Raw genomic sequence first — 20,023 nt, forward strand, 5'->3', positions numbered from 1 at the left:
AGTGTTATGCTTTAAAAATTTAGTAAAACTTACAGATATTGATAAAGATAAAACACAAAATCCTTAAAGGCATTCTGTTTTTCACTGATGCAAAACTCTACTAACAACAGCACATTAGTTTGTAACAATACAGTTTTTTTCTAAGGAGTGCAATGCTAAACTGATGCTAATTCCTCTACATGTTCTCCAGGGTACCCTTTTCCGTCAACTGTGTTAATTTGTGTGCAAGCCTCCATGATGGTAGGCTGTGAGCACAGAACCAAGTGGCTGGAAAACCAAAGAACTTGCCTCCCAAACCTGACTTCATTTGAACAAGTTGGTTAACCAAGTTCATCAATCTTCCTTAACACCAATACTTAAATATAAGCACTTACAACTAGATTTCATGTAAGAGTCTTATCATCTGGGACCTTTGGGGAAGAAAATGAACTGGAATGGTGACTCTTGGGCTCAAGACGCTGAGAATGATTGAAACCTTTGTGCCGAGTATGTGATTTAAAGATGGTGTGTGTGCCTGGAGAAGACAGGGAGAGGAGTTCAGGCTGGAGAAGACAACAGCAGTAAGAAATTTTTACAAAGGTAGTCAGTCACATGATAAAAAATGAGGGAGAAAATTCTTCCTAGATTGCCAGAAGGAAGAGAAGGCTAGTCTGCAGCAGTGTCAGAGACTGGTTTGCTGAGTAAGGCTGGACTGAGTCCATAACAGTGGAAAAGCAGGAATATGCATTTCCTGGAAGCAGCACTGGTTGGTAATGGGCAGAATGTAGACCTGAACTGCAAATGGGTAACAAGGGAACGAGAACTAGATTGGAGATTGCTTTAGCTTTCAGTGCTGGAAGGACAATGCTGCCATCGATGATGAAAGAAAGCTGGGTAGCTAAGAAGTTTTGCTGTTTTTTTAAACAAAATCAAAATTATCTTATTGTCTCTGACAGTCCCGGGGAGTCTAGTGGGCTCAGCTGGACGGTTGTCTCTCAGAGTCCCTTTCGTGGCTACAGTCAGACAGTGGCTGTGGGGCTGGAATTATCCAGTCTCACTCGTTCACATCTCCATCAAATGGGCTGGGAACACTTAGCAGCTCGGGGCTGGAGCAGCTGGGGCTCCTTTGTTTAGGAGAAGTGTTGACAGTTGATGAGTTAAGTTTACAATGTTTAGTTTCAGAGAAGCATTAAAAGGAGATGTCTTGCTGACCGGGAATGGAGGGACACCACCTCTCCTAAAGATATAGCTACAAATATGGGTTTCATCTACGTACACAGAAATCATAATTAAGGAGGCCAGCCTGTGAATATTTGTTTGAACTCTAGCACTGATATAACTGGTGCTTATTCCATCCTGCAAGGAGGGGACAGTATAGTAGAATGTGGCACAGTTCAAAACAGTAGAGTGGTCAAACACCCAAACCTCCATCAAACAACTTACAGCCAAATCCTGACCCCGCCACTTGACGGACCTTGGTCACATCCTCAGACTTTACAAGCTTCTGTTCTCTTATCTACAAAGTGGAGATGATAAAACCTATATCACAAGAAAGTTGGAGGAATTAAATTTAATAACGCAAATAAAATATTTACACAGCGACTGGCACATAAATAGTGACTGCTATTACTGTTTCTATTACTTCCAATGGCATTACCGTTAGTTCCAAATTTTCTAAGAATGAAAAGAAAGAAAACAGACCTGACCCGTGGCAAAATATTTTCAGCCCTCCCAACCTCCTCTTAGACTTTTCTTGTGGTCTTCTGCCCCAGCTGTTAGGGCTTTCAAGTTGCTCTAAGTCCTCTGTGATAGTATTCTTAGCATGGCATCTGAGGAGGTGTGTCTGTCCTATCCCCTGGTGTGTTTTTCCTACTCCGTTATTATTATTCAGCCTCTCCCCTGACTGCCCTCTACTCAGAACATATATATATTCCCTCAGTGTAGCTGTGGGAAGCAGTCAAATCAAGCTGTAACATATGCTTGTCCCATTGTCCCTTCTAGGGATATTGGTGTCTTTGTAAAGGACCTTTTAACTCAAGCGAGTCTCTAATGTTTAATGTTTGTTAAGGCCGGGCTTCAGGACGTTACCATAATGTGTCTCATACTCAGATCAGTTTGGAACACGCTGGGTGAACCTGAGAAACAAGTGTCTCGACTGCAGGACTTCCTACAGCCCGATACACCACATAAATCTCTGAGAAAGTGGGTATACTGTGTAGCATTTCCCAAGCATGTTTGACAAATTCTTTTTAATGGCTAGAGGAACAGTGTTCTAGGGAACACTGGTAGATACTGCAGAAGGCAGTATTTTAGGATGGGAAATCTAGCAGATCAGTGGCAGGTTCTTGTTGGTCCCTACCTTCCAGAAATTTCTTCTAGGCAAGGCATATTTATGATGGCTTCATTCCTTCTGTAAAGGGTTTCTTTGAAAGCTCCAGGATTTTTTTTTTTTAACCATAATTAACATGGTGTGTTGACAGAAACACATTGGGAATCATTTGTACACATCAGCCACTGATAAATCTGACATTTATAAATGGAGGCTGCGTGCATGTTAATGGATCTACTGTATATTATTATAATCTACTATAGATAGTTATACACTTGTAGTCTTAAAACATGAAACTACATCTTTAATCTGTTGAAAATGGATCATTGACCACATAACTGGAGCAATTCAGTATTTGAAAACAACTATAAATTTAAGTCAAAATAAAGGCATTATGGTGTCATCTCCTAATTTTTTTTCTTTAGTTCTTTAAAACAAATCCTTGGTTGTGTCTGAAAATGTTTTTCAGGGATAGTGAAGATTTAACTTTTATGAACATTTAGTATACCTTTCATGTTAACAGTGTAATTTTGTCTGTAGTAGACTGTAAAAGAACATGTAAACTAAAATTGTTTACATCATCATCATATATTTAATTTTATTGGGCTTAAAGAAGATATCCGTGTTTGCTAGAAGCCACTAGTCAGAGACATCATGGTAACATAGTATATAAATATTACCTGGACGTGAAAGATCGATGTCTTAAATTGCATAATAAAGTTATTTTTGTGTTTTATTTTTCACATCCATTCCTTCCTAATGATACATGAAACATGCTTCTCAGAGCCCTTATACAATGAGAATCTTGTTACCTTTTGGATCCTCACAGGCCTCAGCAGGATCAAGGCTGTACCACTTGCATGTAACCAACATGAAGGGGTGCCAAGAGTCATTGTCTTGTGACCGCCAACAGTGCATGGGCTGTAAAAATGCGTTTCAAGCAATTCATGTTGTATAAGGGAGCCTTCTTTGCAATTTAACTTGGTTCTTTTACTACATTTTTCTTCTCTTTTTATCCCTTTCATTTCTCTTGTTTTAAAACCTGCACCCAAGATGCCTTTGCAGCTTCTCCCGGGGAGGCCCCTGCAGCATCCGAAGGGGCTGCTGCGCCAGCACCCCCGACCCCTGTAGCCGCGGCGCTTGATGCGTGTTCAGGAAACGGTGGGTTTCCAGTCCTGAGCCCGTCTGTTGTCGTTCTGTCCTGATGTGAAGCTCCCGTAGCTAGACTTGGCCCTATGTGTTTCTAATTTTGCTTTCTTCTGAGTATAAAGTATCACTCATCGTAATGGAATAAAGAATGCGGGCACTTGAAAACATTAAGAAAACGAAGGGCATCCTTATCAAAATTGACAATTTCTCAAGATTGACAATTTTTGTCAGTGCAAGTATGCTCTCTTAATGTTTTTTTGTTTTTTTGTTTGTTTCCCTGTAATGCTGTATTGTACTCTTTTGTAACACTGAGTTCCAATACGTTGGCATGTTTTCATGAATTTTCCAAGCTACCAAATTGACCACATTAAAGTAAGGATTTGAATAACCATCTCTGATCCTAGACTGTAGGCTAATCTGACAATACTCTGAAGTGTTTCCGTTTCTGAACTTCGTGGTGCCTACTACATTTTCTTTTCTCTTTAGAAAAACATCCTAATGACTGACCCCTGCTAATAGGGTAGTAGCTCAAAGCAGGCCGCCTAATGCCTAGCTCGCATGTGAATATCTGTGCCAGGTGTCTCGTACCTATAGTTTTGACGCCTCTCTGTTGTCTGTTTCCTTACTGATGCCGTATGTGTCTCCACTTTCCTTTCCCCAAGACCCCTTTGCCCCATCTGAAGGTAGTGCAGAGGCTGCACCCGAGCTGGACCTCTTTGCAATGAAGCCACCTGAGACCAGTGTTCCTGTAGTTACCCCTACAGCTAGCACAGCCCCTCCGGTTCCCGCCACCGCTCCTTCTCCTGCTCCCGCCGTCGCAGCTGCCGCCGCTGCCACTACCGCTGCCACCACAGCTGCCGCTGCCACCACTGCCACCACCTCTGCCGCCACCACCACCGCTCCTCCTGCTCTAGATATCTTTGGTGGTAATTTTTTTTTGTCATTGTCGTTGAACTCTTTCCACCTGGTGGATTGAATTCTGGTCCTTGTGATGTACTGCCTCCGCACCTCTGTCTGCATGGTGACTGTGTCATTAAATGGTTCTCCAGCAACCATTTGCAGCTCGTTTCAGAACCCTCCAGAGTGCTCATGCACAACTGGAAAGTGATGCTGTTTCAGGCGGGTTTGTCCAGTTGAGTAAAGGCATGTGTGTTCTTGGTCTTAGATTTATTTGAGTCTGCTCCCGATGTCGCCCCCGCGCCTAAGCCAGATGCTGCTCCTAGCATAGACCTGTTTGGGACAGGTAAAGCCAACTCCCGCCTTTCTTTACACTAATTTGCCTAGATGTTTTCATGACTAAGCCCTTTGTCCTCACCTGTGATAATGCACTTGTTAGACTTGTGACTTTGATTTCAGCTCTCTACTTACCTCTGCTTGGTTTTGGTTTGTTTCACTTTTGGAAGATGCTTTCTCCTCTCCACCACAAGGGGCCTCTCCCGTGCCTGAGAGTTCTCTCACTGCTGACCTCCTATCCGGTGAGTGCTTTTGCCAAGGTGAAGCCTTCCGAGATGTCTTGTGGGCCTCATACGTGGAGAGGCAGATGCGAAAACACGCGGGTTCGTCTTGAGTTCTTTTACACTCAAAACTCACTTTACAATAAAAAAAGTCTCATTTTGTGTCCATCCCCAACTGATGAGGGTAAATATTTCAAATCTACTGCCGATTGAAAAGAGAAAACCTCTTTTTCACACTAAAACCTCTGACCTCAGGAGTCAAAAGTTTTATTTTCTTCTGGAAAGTATGTATTTTTAAATCTGTTGGCTTTTCCTTAACTGTTAAGATTGTCTACAGTCTTCGGGCTATTCAACATGAAATCTCAAGAAGCCGTTTGTCGAGTCTCATGATTTCATTTTCCTTTGGGTGACATGCACTTTGTCCTGTTCTGTGCTTTGCTACAGTGGATACATTTGTAGCACCATCTCCTGCAACCACTGCCTCGCCAGCAAAGGTGGATTCTTCAGGTGTGATAGACCTTTTTGGGGGTGCGTATCTCTCCTCCTTCAACACTCACAGAATCTTTTTTTCCCTCAGAAGAGTTTTTAGATCTTCTGTTTCATGATACTTGGTCTTTTTTCTTTCGACTATGTGAAGTTATTTCCATCTTTTAAATGTAAACTTACGTTCAGGTCTTTTCCATTTGTCATCATCATCTACATGCTCGTCAGTTCATCATATTTTTTAGTGCATGTCCTAACAAAACCAGATCATTTTTCATTTGAAGTCTTTTCATTTGAAGTCTTTGTGTTTTTAATTTTTTGTTCGTCCTAATGTAGAATCAGCTGATTGGAGTTTCCTTCTACTGCTCTTCCTTAGTGATCCTGATCTGTTGGCTAAATCAACATTTCTAAGCTCTTAAAAGCAGTATAAACATAGATAATTCAGAATATAAAAGACATAAGCCAGTCGGAACTGAAAGCATAAGCTCTAGATGTCATACATTATTCTATAGGGTTTATTTATGTTGCGTTTAATGTTTCTAAATCCTCCCAGAGAACTGGAAGAGATTTCACTGATTTAAATGCATTTTCCTTTTCCTGTGTGTTATCAGAAGACAGGCAGATGTACTGAATTAACTCTTGAACTACTCATTTGGATGATACATTCGAAGTCTTCTATTAGCAGTAAATTTATAGGGAAAAGTCCAGGTTTGAAGTGATTTCTTCATGAACGTCTATAAATGTGTGTGCTATGGGGTAAAATACCATCCTTAGCAAATTAAACCCACACTGAGTACCTATAGTACATTGACACATCATGGAATACAAAGATGTCACAGTCTGTGACATTCAGGGGCTCAAAACTTGTGCAAATAAACCCTGAAATTTAATATATAGGTACAAGTAGGGCTGCTGCTGTTTGAATTAAGTTTGTTAAATTTTATTTAATAGAGTTCTAAGTGGGAAGATTCTTTCATTTTACCTTTGGGCAAAAATTTTAAAAACTTTGATCCTGTTTGGATAGGAATTAGAATTTACAGAATTTAGTCCCAAAGTTTTATTCTTTAAAAAAAAGAAAAAGAATTCTCCTACTCTTACAGAGATGTTAATTCTTAAATAGCTTAGAACTCATCTTTTGAGAGAATAAACTGGTCAGAGCATAATTCAGTCCATTAAGTGATTTAACACATCCGCAGGAGACAAGCTTAACTCACAGAGTGTCATGTCTGTGCATTTCTCGGGCAATCACTTCCCTTACTTGCTGTACTTACTGTTTACACTCTTTTACTTTTTTGCTGCATAATGGATAATGGGTAGATGCATTTGGAAGTAGTGCTTCTGAACCCCAACCTGCATCTCAGGCTGCTTCTAGCTCGTCAGCATCGGCAGACCTACTAGCTGGTAATTAATTACATTTACATAAAATGGTGTTTTGTTAAAGTTAAGTTTGGGTGTATTTTTATAAGTAACAGATATTATATAAATTTCAAGGTGCATGTTTTCTTTCCCTTTTGAGACATGAAATTGAAAAGCAAGACATTGTGTAACAGAAGGTTGATTATTTCCCAGGATTTGATGAAATTGGTCTTAAAATCACAGCTGTACACAAGCCACCCCTGTGGCTCCTTGGGTGCTCTTAGTATGCGTTACTTTCAGTTAGCACATTCTGTTTTCGTTTATTAAGGAGGTAATGTGCTTATGTAGCAATTTTTATCTTGTATTGCCCATGCCCACCTTTTTTTTTAAGGAATTTGTGGGGAAAAGTACCATGATATTTGACAGTTGGTTCTGTAACATGAGAAACTCTTACAGAGTTCCACCCTTGGGTTGAAGCTGCTGCTACCTATATGTTACTGTAAAATAACTGATCATTCTCCTATCTGAAAACCCCTGGAGTGATCCCAGTTCAACAGGGCCATAGTGTGAAGTAGATTGGCACAAGGTGCCTAGGATTATTGCTCATTGCCAGGATGGGATAGATAGAATAACAGGAAACATTTCAGTGACTCAAAGATAGTAAAAGCCAACTAATAGTTTTCCTTGGGACCAAATCAAAGTGTGCTTAATGATAGCTAGACCTAGACATTATTATTGTTACAAGCAAAGCATTTGCCAGTTGTCAGACCACAGTAGTAAGTTTCAGGTTCAAGTTCTCAGTCAACAGCGTCTCAGCAGACGCTGCTGGTTTACCTTGCTCTGACTTGACTTAGAAGGGTACATAACAGGAGGTACGGCAGTGGCATCGCCGAGGCCACAGACACTCAGATGCAGCTTTGATGTCCCTCCCCTGTCATCACAAGGGATGCATTTTGTCACGAGGCTGGCAAGGGGCTGATGAGAGTGCGGCTCACATCAGCACAAGGAAGTCACCAATGTCTGGAGTCTCTCAGCTTCAATTCCCTGCTACCCAGGTAGCCCTTGATAGGGTGAGAGACTAGTTCTCATTTTTTTAGTGTAATGAACAATCCTGACACCAGGAACAGTAGGCTAAGGAACATTCTTTCTTGGATTAGTGATGACTAGTGACCTCGTTAAAGGACCCTCATCAGCTTTCCAAGTTGTAGGAAGTTTGACACAAGGTCCAGAGTCTGGAGGTGTCATCACGGCCCAGCTGTTACCCTTTCCTTCTATCAGTCATTCAGACAGGTTGTTTAACAGTCTTTCCCAGGGGCAATAGCATTTCTTTTGCATCTTTCCCATTCTCTCCAGACTACCCTGGTTAAACATGACACTCTTGTTTTCTGAATCCACTCCAAACCAGTAACTGCCAACCGATATTTTCCTGAAGGGTGAAGAGCCAGGGTTCCACTGTGATGTCACTGTGGACTTTGGAAGCTACAAGTATAAGAGGCAGTGCACTTAACACAGACCACAGCTGGTTACTTGGGGAAAACAGTACTACCTTGCCTGGCTTTTCTCCTGACCTAGGTAGTCTTCATAACAGCTTCAAATTGGTCACAGTAACTTTGAAGCTCTTACTAAACCAGTAAACTTAATCCATGTTTTCAAGGTTCAGCAAAAGGATTTTAACAGGCCACAGAAGTAGCATATTTGGGGGAAATGACCTTGTTAATTTTTACATGAGGTTGCTAATTATAAACCTTTTGCTCTGAAGTTATAATTAAGCTTCAGGTAGCACATGAAATCAAAAGTTCTGGCTTTTTGCAAAATTCTAAGAAGTCTTTCTTTCTCTCTGGGTAGCCGCCATCCTGCCACAGACCCCAGCAAGGGGTTTGAAGCCTGCCAGACAGAAGCCTGGCAGAGTGGTCAGCCACCACTGACCACATCCAGCACTGCAAAGCCATGTCGTCTTCTCCAGTGTCCCCAGTTTGTTTGGGCTCTCTGTGCTTCCAGGGCTAGAACCTGAGATACTGTGTTTCCAAAAGAGCCAGGTACACTAGAAACAGGAGCAGAGAGGCCAGTGGTGAAAGCCACTGTTCCCTTCCAGTGCCAAGTCAGATGTCAGTGACAGAGCTGAGAGATTTGATCCTGGGAGATGAGATGGATCTCAAATACACCTGCAACGAGCAGGAAGGGTTCTGTCACCTACTGCTGAGTCTAAGAGCAGGTAGCTGAGCCTCCACTGCTCAGCTTGGTACATGGATGGGTCCCACGGGAGAAGTGCACAGAAAATGCAAGTCAGGTCCCTTCACTAGAAGCAAGCTTAGGTTACTCAACTGTGTTGTCCATCCAGAAATCTTAGTAAAATGGGGTAGAAAAGAGCAGAAATCAGTGCTGAAAGTGACAGTGTCATTTACATAGGTGGTGGTGGTGGTGTTGTTTTTAAATTAATTTGTTTTATTTATTTATGGCTGTGTTGGGTCTTCGTTGCTGCACGCGGGCTTTCTCTACTTGCGGGGAGCAGGGGCTACTCTTCGTTGCGGGGTGCGGGCTTCTCATTGCGGTGGCCTCTCATTGTGGTGGCCTCTCTCATTGTGGAGCACAGGTTCCAGGCACGCGGGCTTCAGCAGTTGCAGCACGCAGGCTCAGCAGTTGTGGCTCCTGGGCTCCAGAACACAGGCTCACCAGTTGTGGCGCACGGGCCCAGCTGCTCCACAGCACATGGGATCCTCCCGGACCAGGGATCTAACCCGTGTCCCCTGCATTGGCAGGCGGATTCTCAACCACTGCACCACCAGGGAAGCCCTACATAGGTGTTGTTGACTGTGCCCTTCCCCCCTTTTCCACCGTATCTTCTTGTGATTATTTCAGTGATGGGAAAGGTATTTTTGTGTACATGTTTTCCTCTATTTTTTTTCCTATTTAAATTAATTAACTTTTTAATATAAATAGGTATAAATGGGTTTTAATGTCTAGTTTGCTTTCCAAATATTTCTTGAAATTGAGCTTGTACATTTCTGTGTCTGATTTACTTGGCATGGGCCAATATCCTGATGTAAGAAATTTTCACCTAATATCCTGACATAGGAAATTTTAAATTACTTCTAACTTCTCCAGGTCTTAATTATTCGGGCTGGTTTTTCATACTTCTGTTTTGCTTATAGAAAAACATTTTTCACGCTTGCTCAAGTAACAAAATAGCAAGAAGCCATGTTTTCAGTGAAGAATATCATGGACCATTAATATAATTCTATCTTATGAACCAGAAGCAACTTGCCTAGCCAAAAAATGAATAAACACAAACCCTGCAAATATATACAATATAAAATCATAGTCATATTTATATAGGTAATCTAGCTGACAGTGGCTATTCTGAGTTTTCATATTGCCTAGACATCTTTATTTGATGAATATCAGTGATAGGACAAATATTCGGGGCCCTGTATTACAGTAATTTGCAGTGAAGCTTAGCACTTGGGTTATACCTGTGTGTGTGTCTGTGGAGACAGATCAGATAAGTCCACAGGCTATTGAAATAAAGAGGAACATTATTTTAAAAGATAAATGAGCCTAATCATGGATAACAAAGAAGTCCACAACTGGGCTTCCCTGGTGGCGCAGTGGTTGAGAGTCCGCCTGGCGATGCAGGGGACGCGGGTTCATGCCCCGGTCCGGGAAGATCCCACATGCCGCGGAGCGGCTGGGCCCGTGAGCCATGGCCGCTGAGCCTGCGCGGCCGGAGCCTGTGCTCCGTAACGGGAGAGACCACAGCAGTGAGAGGCCCGCGTACCAAAAAAAAAAAGAAGTCCACAACTGCAATCAGGTTCAAAGTAGGAATTTGAATTAAAAAAAGAGAGAGAGAGAGAAGGTTGTATTACGTGAGTCTCTAGAATCTTGTATTATTGGCTTTCAGTAATAAGACGATTGTGAAAGAGTAAAAAAGAAAAATAATACACAGACACAGTAATGGGAGGTTTAGACTGTCCAGAATGTAATGTCCGTTGCTTGACTGGGAGGAGATCTCACCTTATGCTTGACTGAGGTTAGATTTTTTTGAGGGCATAAATATGCATGTAAATAACAGGGGAAATGCAATAAAGATGTAGTGTAGATATAGTGTAAATTTTAAAAATGATTTTTAGAGATTTTAAACCAAAAATTAAGAATCATCTCAAAATTGGGGAGAAAGCTTTATCAAAACTTGGTTTGTAATTTAAAACTAGAAAATAAAGGCTAAGTGGATAATCTCTTAAAAATGGGTTTATCTCCCAGAAAAACTTGTTATTCTTCTTCATTTAATTTACTTCTAGAACTGTCAAATAGTACCAATTCCACAATTGAACTATGGATAAAATATCATCTTAGTCACCTTCTACTCCCTGAGTAAAAATTTCGAGTTCTGTTTGGTGCACCCAGTGTGGTGACACTGGAGAAAATTCTAGAAAAGGCAACTGCTGTGGCCAAGGAGAACAGACTAACAGAATAAGTCTCTCCAAGTCATCGAGATTACTGGTGGGATGCAGGTATTACCCGTATCTCAGACAGAGTCTGGCTGGACCCTTGAGAGTTAAGTTTATAACAAATAGAAGGAAATATTATTTCACACAGTGAAGAGTAAAGCTGTCAAATTCCTCTCATGATGTACCAGCTGAAAATACAGATGTTTGAAAGCTAGAGACAGATTCCTGGATGACAGTGGGAAATGGATTATTAAGGGAGGTTAGGTATGTTGAAGGATATGAGGTTGACTTCTGAGGTTGACATTAAACAGGAGAACCATGTTCTTCCATAATAGACCATTCTGGGGCAACTGTGCCATAATCTGTACTAGCATAGGACTGTGCCTCTTCCTATCTTTGATTCCAAAGGTAGGGAAGAATAGGGGCCTGCCCTGCAGGTCCTTCATAGTTTTGCATTCTCTGTTAACCACGAGCCACAGCTGGCTTTTTTTTTAGCAGAGCCACAGAAGTCCTTGAACTGATTTAAAATATAGCCATGTGGAAATAATAACTAACCATTTCCACTAAATGGGAAGGTCTATAGAGGACCAATTCTTTCATCCTCTCTGGGGGTCAAAAACAGAAAATTGTCAGACAAAAGGTTCTCAGGGTATTATTCCTAGAAATATTGACTATCTCAGATTGATCTTAGTAAATGGAATTTAATAACTGACTTTACCACTGAGAATAATGGAAATGACAGTGTCTTTAACATAATAGAGCATGTGTGAGTGTGGGGGAGTATGTGTGGGAGTGTGGTTACCTACCCGATGGTTTTAACATTGCACTCCTTCAGCCCAAGTGATATGTAGACAGTGACTGTCAGTTTTGATATGTCTGCATTAATAGAACTTCATTAAGTGTGTAGGCCGTTCCCCTGTGGAAAGATACATTCATAAGACTAATCATCTGTGATAAAAGACAGTGTGTCTGTAGCTGGTGATTCAGTTGTAGAACAGTTCAAACATGTCTGCAGGACATCCGGAAGCCTAGTGATTATTACTTTATTTTCAATTCCACAAAGCACCTTTCTTAATATAATTCAGAACCATAGAGAAAGAAAGAGTCGTGGTTAGGATTCTTTTATTACTTACCTCTATTCCAGGGCTCTGACACTCTTCACTAACAGGAGGAGTTCCCCAAACTCCTTAATTAATGCCTATAATTTTCCTGCTTAGCTCTTCATTAAGAGTATAGCAACAGATTTTTCTTCTTCAACATAATCAGTTGGTTATTCTATATCACTTAGCTTTTTAATTAGTCTAGGTTTGTAAGGGCCCCTGCTTCATAAGAACTGAGTATAATGGGAGAAAGTCATCTTTCTAGATCTCTGTCAAGTTCATAAATGTATCAGAAGGGGACAACTCTGGAGTTACTCCTGGCTGTCGGAAAGACGCCAAGTAGTATTGTGGTGAAGAACCAAGGCTCTGGAAGATTCCTCTGTGGAATCCTGGCTCTGCATTTGCCATCCTGTGACCTTGGGCAAATTATTTATCCTCTCTGGCCTCAGTTTCCTCATCTGTGAAACTTCCTAGGGTTGTTGTGAGGCTTAAATGAGCTAATATATGTTTTAGGTTGAACAATATAAAATTGCTGTTTTGTAGGATCAAAAAGGTCAAATACTGGCAGTTTATGTGATTCAGATGGTTCACCCTAAAAAAAATGCTCAGAACGGTGCCTGGCACTTGGTGAGCCTCGTGCCAGTTTTGGCTTTACTATCACTTTCTTAGAGAAAGCAATAATTTTTTTCCATTGAGTAGTGTTATTTATTCACCTGTGGGAATGATCTGCTTACCTTATGAAACTGAACAGCCCTAAGCAGATGAGCCCTGGGTAAATGCACGTATTTTTCTATTTCTGAATTGTGGGTAGGTGTGTTCACGTCTCTTTGCATCTTTTCTAACTGTGGAAAAATAAGATTGAATCAGATGATCCTAAGGCCCTTTCCAACACTAACGTGCTGTGATTCTAGAATAAATTGTCTCTTCTTGAACAAGTTTTAAGAAATGGAAAGTCAAGTACAGTTGTTTCCACGTTCACCTGTAACAGAGAGAACCACACCCTAGAACAATTGCCTAGATTTCCTGCAGCCGTATTCCAGATTGTGTGGGATGTCTCCAAAAAGTCAGCATTAACACAGCCACCAATTTCCCTAAAACCGAAACAGTCATATCTTCAAAAATAATTACATCTAACCCATCTTTGCTTCATAATGATATTAGTTCTCAAAGATCTGGGGAATGTCTTATCTTCATTTAGGAAGGTTACATGATCCCTAAGTCACTCAAACAGCACTAAAACCACTTAAAGTAGTCCCCATGGATTTTAAAAGACCAACTTCTAATAGGTAACAGTTTTCCAAGTCACAATTTTTCATAAACATATGAAAAACTTAGGCATGGAAAGACTAAACCCATGTCACTGTCAGTTGCCAGGGACAACATGACTTTCTGGTTAGAAAATAGTAACTGGAGAATGTCAATGGAAGTCATTTTCAAAATTATAATTGATTATTATGATTGTAAGCAGAAGGATTTTGGTAAGCATTCTTTATGTTTTTTGGCAAGCAGTTTGTGAAGAAAAGATATAGCTAGATGAGAAAGGAATGTATATGTGTGTATATATATACATATATAGTATATGTGTGTGTATATATACATATATACGTATGTGTGTGTGTGTGTATATATATATATATATATATAGCCAAACTGAGTGTAAAAAAGACTTCTGGTAGTAATACATTTTTGATAATAGAACATCATCTAATGTCTTATTAAGAAATCACTTTCTTCACAGGCTGCATAATTTTGTACAGAAGCGAAACAGAGTGAGCTCTGCTTCTGTCTCTTGATTGAGAGCAGTAATTTACTTCCAGACTTCAAAAGGGAAATATTTAATTTGAGGTTTGGTTACTTTACAGTAGGCTTTGATTTTTCCTCACCTTTTAAATTCAAAAGTTGCCCTTCATTCAATAAGTGTAATTCAGTGTTTTAGGCATTTTGTTGACTATTAGTGGAAAAGGTGAAAACAAGAGGAAACAGTTCCTGACACCAAAAAGCCATTCCTAGGCTGGGGTGGAGAGATGTACCAGGCGCTGAGGACACAGAGGCAGAGCACATAACCCACGTGTACCGGCGGTGGGAGGGGCAGGGCGCGTTGTGGCTGGTAGCAGCAGCAGGCAATATACGGTAAGGAAGCCTCCCAGAGTGGGCGTTTGACTCACTACAGTGCCTTATGGCTGCAACTGAGTTTGCAGGGATGAGGAAGGGCCCAGAGACAGATGAGCTTGTTTGCCATGCAGAGGAACCTGCATTTTATGAATTTGAAAGTTAAGCGGGGCCAGTGAAGGATTTTAGAGAAGTAACTTTGTCAACGTTTTCCACTCAGAAAGATCACTCTGGCTGCACTGTAGAGGCTACATTGGAGGAGGTACGGGTTAGAAGCAGAAAACCCCTTCGGGTTGTGTTGGGTGAACCTAAACTTGTCGGTAGCAGCAGTGGGACTGGAATATACACGAAATATATTAAGGAGGATTTGATGGCAGAGTACATGCATACTTCTCTGATGTGCCTTTTATTATTATACTGAGCCAGTGTGTACAACTAAGCATTTTCTAGCTACCTGGTATTGTGATTTGAAGAGACAAAATTTAAATACGATGAAAATAATTATCTGAAGTTTAACCCTAGTGAGACCTTCTTAGCTTTATGTACTCCATTATAACAGTAGATTAGATTGCTGCAGGTTCTTTTAACAAGGGTATACAGTCTTGTGTGCTCTTTTATTTCCAGTTAAATTAAATCTCTCATTAATACATGGCACATTTCAAAATACTTGAAAAGCTTTTTAAAAACTAACTTCCTGGATTTCAGTGCCTTCTCATCCATATACATTCAATTCCTTTTTGGTCTTCTATGACTTTTTCTGACTCTGTTTTAATGGCCTTTACTTGTCTTTAGTTGTTTCTGCTTATATTTTTCTGGAACTATTTTTTTCCCAGGATTTGGGGGTTCTTTCATGGCCCCTTCTCCATCACCAGTGACTCCTGCTCAGAATAACCTGCTACAGCCCAATTTTGAGGCAGCTTTTGGAACCACGCCTTCAACTTCTAGCAGCAGCTCCTTTGATCCGTCAGGTGAGGCAGTGATTTTCAAACATGCTTTTTATTTGTTCTGATTATAAAGTACACCACCTAAGGTTAGCATGATATCAGGAAATTTATAAGCAAATATTGAGTGATGACCTTGTTTTAAAACTCTTCAATAAATCTCTCATTCTATAATTTAAAGTAAATATTTTCTGTACATTTTGGTAGCTTTAAGAGTAACCTGCAATCCCTTTCTGTGTTTGTTTTTAACTTTTAGCAGAAATCTAACTTAACATGCACACCCATCTGTTTGCATGAGCTTACATGCACACGGTTTGGAGAAGGTTAAGGGAAAACAAATACTTTGTGCTAAATCTTTGTGCGGTATCTCAACGTGTGGACACTCCCACTGCTGTTGCTTACACCCTCTGAAGCTTGCCTGGCCCTTGGTTTTATGAAGTTGACACAAATAGCATTCTTTGCCTGCCTTTAACCTTTCATCCTGCTGTCATTTTGTTTGTATTCTCTTCCATTCTACTCTTCCCATGCTGGGTCCTTACTACAAATTTTCAATTGGTGAGTTTTTGGCAATCAAATGTGTTTCAGAAACACCCTAAATATATCCCCTGCTTGACAATTTGGTTGCTTCCTTTGCCAGTGCCTAGTTGAATGCTATCGTTTTTTCAACTTAGAATTATTGTAGAGTGGAGTGTATGGTAAATATGCATAGTTTTTTGATAAAAAATTAACAAGCATAAAACTTTTGACATAGTTATCAGCAATAACTTTTGTGCACATCCTGTGAGCCTTCATTTTGAATGGTCTTTCTGTATTCCAGGAACTAAACAAGTGATCATTTGTTATATGCTGATCAGGAACCATCCATAATGGCATGATTCCTGATGTTTAAAATAGTGTTTACTGTAGCCATGCCCTTAAAGTTAGAACCAAAAGTGAATACTGTAATGAGAGAAGAAAATCAAAATTCTTACTTCTACAATATGGTCAACTGTTTTTCAGATACTTATTACTAGGTACTGACCGTTAGATCAGGGTTTATTCCAGCACTGATTTCATAGAAACTAGGAGATTCGGCCTTCCTTTCTCGTTTAAGAATTGTTATAAAAGTAAGCATTGTAAATACTACACACTGAGTGCCTATATAAAGCAAGCATTATAATAAAGGCATGACATATATTATCTATTTTAGTTTTCACAACAAATCCATGTAGTAGTGGTACTCTCCCCACTTTCAAAAGAGAAAACTAAAGCTCAGTCACTTTCTCAGAGTAACACGTTAGTGAGGCATGCAGCTGAATTTGAGCCCAATTCTGATTCCAGAGTCTATGCTCTTTCCTGTACATTATACAGATTTTCTTTTCCATCTTCACGTTCATTAGTATTCCCATACTTTATGAGTAGACATATGCAGAGATGTTCTTTTTTGGTGTTATAGTCGTTAAAAGTGTGAATGAAATGCCTTCTTTTATAAGATTGTAAATACATTCACTTGTTTCCATAGTTTTTCAAAAGGCAGTGTCCCTTTAATTTTGCATATGGGTTTTTTTGCAGTTATTCTGAACCCGGTCTATTTGATTTCCAGTGTTTGATGGTCTAGGTGATCTTCTGATGCCAACCGTGGCACCAGCCGGGCAGCCTGCGCCCATCTCAGTGGTACCTCCCAGTTCTGCAGTGGCAGCAAGCAAAGCTCTTGGGAGTGATCTTGACTCATCTCTTGCCAGCTTAGTAGGCAGTGAGTAATATAGTTTTCTTTAACAGAATCGTATGTGAATTTTTTTCTCTATCTGTTCGTATGTATTGTTTCTGGATTCACTTACAGGCGAGTGTGTCAAGGAGCGGACAGAAATTCTTAGTGCTTTACCCAGTACAGTTCCTTGGAAGATACACAGTCACTATGCCGTTGTCTCCTAAGCAATACCCAGGACACTTTTAATCTAAATTACAGAAGGTGTAATTAGAGAGCATGTACAAGTATGAAACCAAGTGTATTATGTTTAAGAAGTACTTAATCTTTTTATTTCTCTTGGAAATAACATAGAGTAGCTTAAAGGCAGTATATTTACCAATTGAGTATCCAAGTTCATTTCAGTTCCTCATTGAACAAAGACTGCACCAGGCAGTCTTCTAGGCTCTAGAGATAAATCATGAACAAAACAGGTATAAATTTCTATTCGTAAGGTGCTTAGAAGGGCAGAGACAAACATTACATATTTTCAAATAAATAAATTTTCTAGGGCCATGGAGGACAAAAACAGAACACGCTAAGAGGGATTGTGAGTCCTACAGAGTGGGAGTTAGAGTAGGCCTCACTGAGAAGGTAAAATTTGAGCAAAGATTTGAAGGTAAAGGAACGAACCGTATGGATATCTGAAGGAGAATATTTGCAGGCAAAAGAGAGAGCCGGTGCAAAAGCACTGGGGCAGAAGATTGCCTGGCATATTCAAGGAGTACCAATGAGGCGAGTGGCTAGAGCTGGGTAAGTGAAGGAGAGGGTCCTAGGAGATGAGGGCAGCTATTATAAAGATTGCCTTTTTTAAAAAAAACTCTGAATTTAATTTTTTTATTAAGGTGAATGGGTTTACCATCGCAGATACCTTTCATTTTACACGAAGCTATATCAAAAATTTAGCAAATCCCTGAGACAGACCTTTTTTCCTATGAATTATCCTGTGGACATACTTTTTTTCCCATTCATCGTCCTTGGTCTGGACATTCATGAAAATGCTTTGATGACAACCACGGAGAGGTTATTTGAATATTTCTTCCTACTTTAAAATTTTATCTTACTGATGGATAGTCTGCAGTAGTAACTGCTTTTACTGAATATTATAATGTACTGTCTAGATCTTCCTTCAGAAATAAAGACTTCATACCTCCAGGGCTGAAAGTGCCACTAGCACACATCCCTCAGGTGGCAGCCACCTTTCAAATGATCTCAGCTGAAGCAAGCACACCCAATTGAGAAATAGCCAGACAATGTGGATAAAGAAGCACAAGTTCGAAGTAGTCACATTTTGCAATATCAGAACTTCTACAAAGCTACAGTCATCAGGACAAATGGTATTGGCTTAAGGATAGAAAGATAGACCAATAGAGTGAATAAAGATCTCAGAAATAAACCTCACATACATTGTCAGACAATTTTTCAAGGATTCCAGGACCATTCAAAGTGGGAAAGGACAACCTTTTCAAAAAATATGCGTGGATAACTGGATAGCCACATGCAAACGAATGAGGTTAGGCCTCTTCCTTATACCATCCACAAAAATCAATTCAAAATGAATCAAAGATCTAAATGTAAATCTGAATCTGTAAAACTCCTAGGAAAAAAACTAAGTACAAGTCTTTATGACCTTAAATGAGACAGTGGCTTCTTAGATATAATACTGAAAATACAAGCAATCAAAGAAAAAATAAATTAATAAAAATGCGTCAAAATTAAAAACTTTTGTGTTACAAATTGATGCCATCCAGAAAGTGGAAAAACAACCCACAGAATGGGAGAAAATATTCCCATATATCTCATAAGGGACTTGCATCCATAATATATAAAGAACTCTTACAATTCAATAATAAAAAGTAAAACAACTTAATTTAAAAATTGGAAAAGGATTTGAATAGATATTTCTCCAAAAAAAAAGCACAGGTGGCCAATAAGTATGTGAAAAGATGTTGAATGTCATTAGCCATCAGAGAAATGCAAATCAAAACCACAATGACAGGCCACTTCACACTCACTAGGAAGGCTATCATCAAAAAGATAATAACAAATATTGGCTAGGATGTAGAGAAATTAGAATTCACACAGTGCTGGTAGGGATGTAAAACGATGCAGCCTCTTTGGAAAACAGGTTTACAGTTCTCCAAAAGTTAAACATAGTTTCCTTGTGGCACAGCAATTTCACTCCTAGCTATACATCCAGGAGAATTGAAAACGTATGTCCACATGACTTGTACACAGATATTCACAGAAGCAATTTTTATAACAGCCAACAAGTGGGAACAACCCAAAAGTCCATCAACTGTTGAACAGATAAACAAAATGTGGTACACTCATAAAATAATCAGCCATAAAAAGAAGATGAACCTTGAAAATATTTTGCTAGGTGAAAGAAGCCAAATACAAAAAGCCACATATTATATGATTACATTTATATGAAATGTCCAAAGCAGGGGAATCTTTAGAAGCAGAATGTACATTAGTAGTGGTCAGAGTGACTGCTAATGGGGATGGGGATTCCTTTGGGGTGATGAAAATGTTTTGAAATTAGAGTGTGTTAATGATTTCACCACCTTGTGAACATACTTTTTGCACTGAATTTTACTCTTTAACAGTATGAATTTTATGATATGTGAATTGTATCAGTATTTTTAGAAGTCTCATCTTACTATACACCCATTAGAATGACTAAAATTTTTAAAAGAAGAGAAGAGCTGACAGTACTTTGTACTTACCAAGGGTGTGGAGCCTCTGGAATTCTCACACTTTGCTGGTGGGAATACAACATAGTGTTGCCATGGAAATCAGTTTAGCAGTTTCTTATAGTTAAACCTATACTTAATATGACTCAGTAAATACATGTCTAGGTACTTGTCCTAGAGAAATGAAAACATATGTTCTCACAAAAACTTGTCCACGTATCTTTATAGGAGTATTATTTTAAAATGCCAGAAACAA

The 20,023-nt window shown here is 39.8% G+C and overlaps 1 protein-coding gene across 16 annotated transcripts in view; it reads left to right on the forward strand.

Annotated features, from left to right (window-relative positions):
- SNAP91 (synaptosome associated protein 91) overlaps window positions 1–20,023 on the forward strand; it is a 157,000-nt gene that overhangs the window by 115,801 nt on the left and 21,176 nt on the right. For 9 of the 16 annotated variants that reach the window (XM_049695339.1, XM_033428522.2, XM_033428521.2 and 6 more), the window contains 8 exons: window positions 3,362–3,469; window positions 4,120–4,383; window positions 4,623–4,700; window positions 4,861–4,932; window positions 5,356–5,439; window positions 6,712–6,795; window positions 15,238–15,372; window positions 16,928–17,077. In XM_049695339.1, coding sequence (XP_049551296.1) covers window positions 3,362–3,469; window positions 4,120–4,383; window positions 4,623–4,700; window positions 4,861–4,932; window positions 5,356–5,439; window positions 6,712–6,795; window positions 15,238–15,372; window positions 16,928–17,077 — 975 coding nt within the window. The remainder of the gene's footprint in view (window positions 1–3,361; window positions 3,470–4,119; window positions 4,384–4,622; window positions 4,701–4,860; window positions 4,933–5,355; window positions 5,440–6,711; window positions 6,796–15,237; window positions 15,373–16,927; window positions 17,078–20,023) is intronic. The other 7 variants (XM_033428525.2, XM_033428524.2, XM_033428523.2 and 4 more) reach the window with 3 other exon arrangements.

The sequence above is a fragment of the Orcinus orca genome, chromosome 12 (genome assembly GCF_937001465.1).
Source record: "Orcinus orca chromosome 12, mOrcOrc1.1, whole genome shotgun sequence".
Classification (NCBI taxonomy): Eukaryota; Metazoa; Chordata; class Mammalia; order Artiodactyla; family Delphinidae; genus Orcinus; species Orcinus orca.